Consider the following 4,676-nt stretch of genomic DNA (forward strand, 5'->3'; position numbering starts at 1 on the left):
GCTCAGAAGTGAATGATTGCACCTTCTGTGATGTGAAAAAATAGAGTACATCTATTTTTCATAGATCAAAAATTCCTTCTTAGAGAGTTGCATTTTAAATGTCTGATTGTTCTGTGTAACTGTCTTAAGTGCTTATAAAAAGCATGTAGCTTTCTCATAAAAGCTGTGAGTCCCTATGAGTAGATACTTCTTTTTCACTTGCAGGATTGAGGATTAAGCAAAATTTTCTAGTGAATGTCCGTTTTATGAGGATTCTTCAAGGTCCTCCAGCTTCACATACTGGTATGAAGATATCACAAAAGTACGTTCACTAATAAACCCTCTTCAGTACAAGTCCTGCAGCAATCCAGTGTAATTCCACTTGGTAGGCTTATTTCATTGGAGTCCACCCATGGTACTTTGTGGAAGTCAACTGCTGACCTCATGTTCTCTTGAATTTGAAAGTTCCCCAAGCGCATGGGTTAGCTTTACTGTAATACTGAAGAGACCAAAACAAATCTCAAATCACATGAATAAAAGTGAGCTTGAATAAATATGCATCTGGTTAGTAAATTACACACCATGGTCTAATTGCTATTCTGGTGGTGGTCGGAGGCTCCGCAGCTTCCTTTCATCTAGTCCTTTCCAGTATTTAAAGTTATTATCCAGATGCTGCATCAAATTTGGCAGGTCTGCAAATGCTGAGGAAGAAAGGGCAGAGTGTATTTAGTTTGTAGAATTAACAGAGTCACGTGATTCTGTCTGCTTAAATATCACTTGAAATGCCTCAGCAACTGTGTTAAGTAGGAAAGCTTAAATCTGTCATACTGATACTTGAAATGGTTTTGGTTCAACAGCTCTTGTCACTCACTTATCACTCAGGCCACCGAGAACAGTTCTGTAAGTCTACTTAATATTAGTATTGCAAGTCCCAGCAAAGGGATTCAATTTTCCAGGAGGGGCACAGCTAATTATGCTTGTAATTGTTCTACTTCATCAAACCTCAGTCACATGTCATGTTCTGGCATTCAGGGGAGTCACATTTCTCACCACTTTTACCACAGAGGCAGCACTTGGAAGGAAAGAGCTGCTCCCCCAAGCAGTTTTCAGGCTGCAGAACTTTGTCTTGAGGAATAACTGATATTAACACGGACAAAAGGACCGTACCCAAAGTGCTATCAAGGAGAGTATGTTCATCATTTACAGAGAAGCAAGTTTAAAATGAAGAAAGATAAACACTGGTTCAAGCTAATACATTAAAGAGAAGCCACAAGAATGGCTTGAGCAGTATCAAAGTACTTCTAAGCAATAATGAAGTTACTAAGTTTACTTGAACTGCAGAAATCTTCCCTTTTCTCCCCCTTTCTTTAGGAGGCATAAGAAAGCAATTTTATAACAGAGTAGTTTCAAGTGTTCACAGAATAGTTATTGTCAGGAAATATAGCAGAGTTTTGCTTACCATCCCAGGCATCAAACATATCAGTAATGAAATAATCAATGAATGATATTTGGGATTTGGGGATGCTGCAAGTATTTCTGTCAAAAACTGGCATCACAACAGGTAAACCTTGCCTCTTTTCTTCATCAGTCTGCAAAAAACAATCATGATTATTCATCTAAGACACATTCTGTTAATGGGCTTCTTTTAGCAGCAGATTTTTCGGCACAGACTAGAGCATGCATCTGTTAAATAACAGAGGAACCTGAATAAATCTGAAGAAGCAGCAATTTAATCTTAAGCACCTAGTCATCTAGGATTCAGCAAAACAGCAGACAAGTATTGCCTTCCAGCATTTCCCACAAAGTGATACATTTACCTTCCACATCTACACACAAAGCTGACCCAAAGTACCTTTACACCTTGTTGAGTAAGTTATGACTTACTTCATGAGGGCTTCAGAGCTAAAAGATGTTTGACCATTTTCATTCTCTGATGGAAGTGACAATCTGTACAACTCAGAGATAGCAAAATATCTTTTTTATCTTCTTTCCCCCCCCTTAAGGTCCCAATGGCACTGTTTGGTCTATCACCTGTAATAATGACTCTGTCTGCTCCTTTTCCCCATCTTCCTAAAACCTTTCTTCAGCACAGTGTGCTGAGGTCTTGGAGTGAGTGCTGCTCCCATGCTAACAGTAGGACCTGGTGATCCTGTCCTTGAGGCACAGCCAGCACCCTTCTTCTGCCTCTTGTGATGGGTTTCCATTTGCAGGCAAAGTCCAAAAAGCCCAGCTCCAAACTGAACAACTTGAAAGCTTAAATTTTTCAAAAACTGCACTGTAGAAGTTGTCAACTTTCATCTGGCTGAAGGCATCTAGTCTTGCATTGGCATGCATAACATCCAATCATTGCAAATAAAAAAGCTGTTATTTTTCACATTACGCAGTGCAGCTTTAGATGGTTGGGGTCGCTGGCAGTATATGCACCCTTCTCTTCCCTTTTAAACAGAGGCTCACCTGGGATTTCAGCAGCCTATTTTAGGTGCCTTACCTGTGCAAAGTACTCCTCAGAGATGCGTCCAGCCCACTCTATACACTGGTCTATGGGTCTGCACGGATTGGAAATGTCAGCACACTTTATCAACATGCGTTTGATAAGGATACGATTTTCAGGAGACGTGAGAACAGTTTTGATTGACTCTCCATCACCATTATTCTGCAACATTTAAGAAATAAACCCAATCCATTAGCAAGGTCTCTGTGCACTTACTCAAAAGCTTTGTGCCTTGGGAATGCTTTTAACAGCTCGTACAGGGCTAAGTCCTGCTACTTGCTACCATATTTGATGTCCAAACAAATTTATGGGGGGATTATGAATGTTAGCCACAGCTCTGAACTAGCACTGAACTCCAGTTTCTGGATTCAGTCACTGTCTTTGTGACAGAGCTCTTGGGCATCTCTGGCCAAGTCATTTAATCCCACTATGCCTTATCTGCCTCCTTAAAAGTATAGAGAGAATCCATTCATCACTACACACATAGTGATGAGCACTGTGGAGGCAGAAAAATGTAATTCTCTGCTGAAATCCAAAGATTAATGGACTTGCCCATTAAGAGTGGAATAGCTGGTTTAAAAGCAAAAAAAAAAAGGACTGACCCGAGATGCAGAGTCATCCTCTGCACACAGACCTCATCAGCATGAGCATCCATCATTCTGGCAGCACTGCCACTGTGAGGAGATTCAGCTCCCACACTGCTTCCCAGGCATGCTCCTCATTCCCTTCCGCGGCACCCATCTTAGCCCACCAGTCTCTGACCCAGCCAGGAGTTTTACTTTCTTAGAGTTTATCAGTATTAAAGCAATATATTAGAAACATGCTTCTCAACAGCCTCATCTTTCCTCTGCCAGTCTAGGAAAGTTTTCAGCCCACACACAACTGAAATTTGGTTCCCAGGCTGCACTTAAAAAAGCGTCAGCAGTGCTCTATATTTGGAGCCAGTATACAGCTAATATGAGTAAAGGCTCCAGTGATCCAGATTAGAAGCTATTTTCTGTGGGGCTCTGATGAAGTAAGCTTCCAAAGGACAGAGATTCAGGATTAAAATATCTTTAAAAATTACCTATAAGTACATTATTACTTGAGTCTTTAGGGATGGGGGGGTACAGAAATTTACACCACCACCCACTCAGAATAGAAACTCTTTGAAGAAAGGAGTGTGCTCGACTTCTCTGGTACCTACCAAGGTCTTGCTCTCTAGTCAGAGCAGTGCAGAAGTAACAGTAACAATAATGATAATAATAATGTGCCACCAGTTCCTGCAGTATTTTGTACAAAGAGGGAGATATAAAGCAGCAGAAACATTCTGACCTTTTATTAGAACATATTTTTCAGAAGAAAGTTCTGGTTGGGAAGAAAGTTTTTCCTAAAGGAAGAAACTTAACAGTTCCACAGTTCTTACCAAACGAGACTCCCAACCCAATTCTTTTCCCCTATTTCTAGCCATGTGGAAGGGAAGATACAGAGGAAACAAAGTGAGGTGCATACATCTCCAAATGCATAGCAAAATTATGTAAGAGAAACCCAAAAGAAAGTGATGGAAGCTTCAGAAACACAAGCATGGAAATTAAGCATGGAAAATTATTTAGAGCTCATTCTGTGAAGGGTAGTAGAGACCATCCCAGTAGGTGAACCGCCGGGAACCGAGAAAGGATGTTTGCCCCTGTGATCTGTTCACACCAAGGGCACCGTTCTACTTGCTGGACACGGATGTCTTGGGAATAAAATGTGCTAACTGTGCTTAGTCCCAGCATCCTGCTCAGAGTGCAGAGGTGTCTCTGCATGTCAGATGTTGGCTTCCTGTCATAGGCTTAGGTGACATCATGAAGGGAAATGGGAGGATAAAGGATGCTGGAGCTGGAAAGGATTTTTTTCAGTTTATGAAACAAAAGAAGAAAGGAAACAAACAGACCAGCTTCTCAGCATGGCTCTTTGAACAAATATGTATAAAAATAATAAATAAAAAAATAAGTGGAACTGTCCCATTTGGAACACACGCTTGGCAGCTCAGCCTGCAAACACTACACTGAGTCACTGCCATGGCTGGAAACCAGTCCAGGAAACACATGCTGCTGCTGCAACCAGATATACAACCAGACTTGAAAGAGGATCTGCCAGTGTTGTTCTGCTAGTAACAAGCACAGCAAATGATTTGGTTTACCCACTCACACATGACAGCCCTTTTAATGGGAACCTGCTGCAC

The 4,676-nt window shown here is 41.2% G+C and overlaps 1 protein-coding gene across 1 annotated transcript in view; it reads right to left on the reverse strand.

Moving 5' to 3' along the window:
* Positions 1-409: 409 nt before the first annotated feature.
* The window catches only part of LOC103775448 (high affinity cAMP-specific and IBMX-insensitive 3',5'-cyclic phosphodiesterase 8A-like), a 121,964-nt gene continuing 117,697 nt past the window's right edge, over positions 410-4,676 (reverse strand). Inside the window, exons 22-25 of the mRNA XM_008942899.1 lie at positions 2,468-2,632; positions 1,439-1,568; positions 561-680; positions 410-478 (exon numbers count right to left, since the gene is read on the reverse strand). Of these exons, the coding sequence (XP_008941147.1) occupies positions 574-680; positions 1,439-1,568; positions 2,468-2,632 (402 nt within the window). The 3' untranslated portion in view covers positions 410-478; positions 561-573. The remainder of the gene's footprint in view (positions 479-560; positions 681-1,438; positions 1,569-2,467; positions 2,633-4,676) is intronic.

This window comes from Merops nubicus, unplaced genomic scaffold (genome assembly GCF_000691845.1).
Source record: "Merops nubicus isolate BGI_N331 unplaced genomic scaffold, ASM69184v1 scaffold1566, whole genome shotgun sequence".
In the NCBI taxonomy this organism is placed as follows: domain Eukaryota; kingdom Metazoa; phylum Chordata; class Aves; order Coraciiformes; family Meropidae; genus Merops; species Merops nubicus.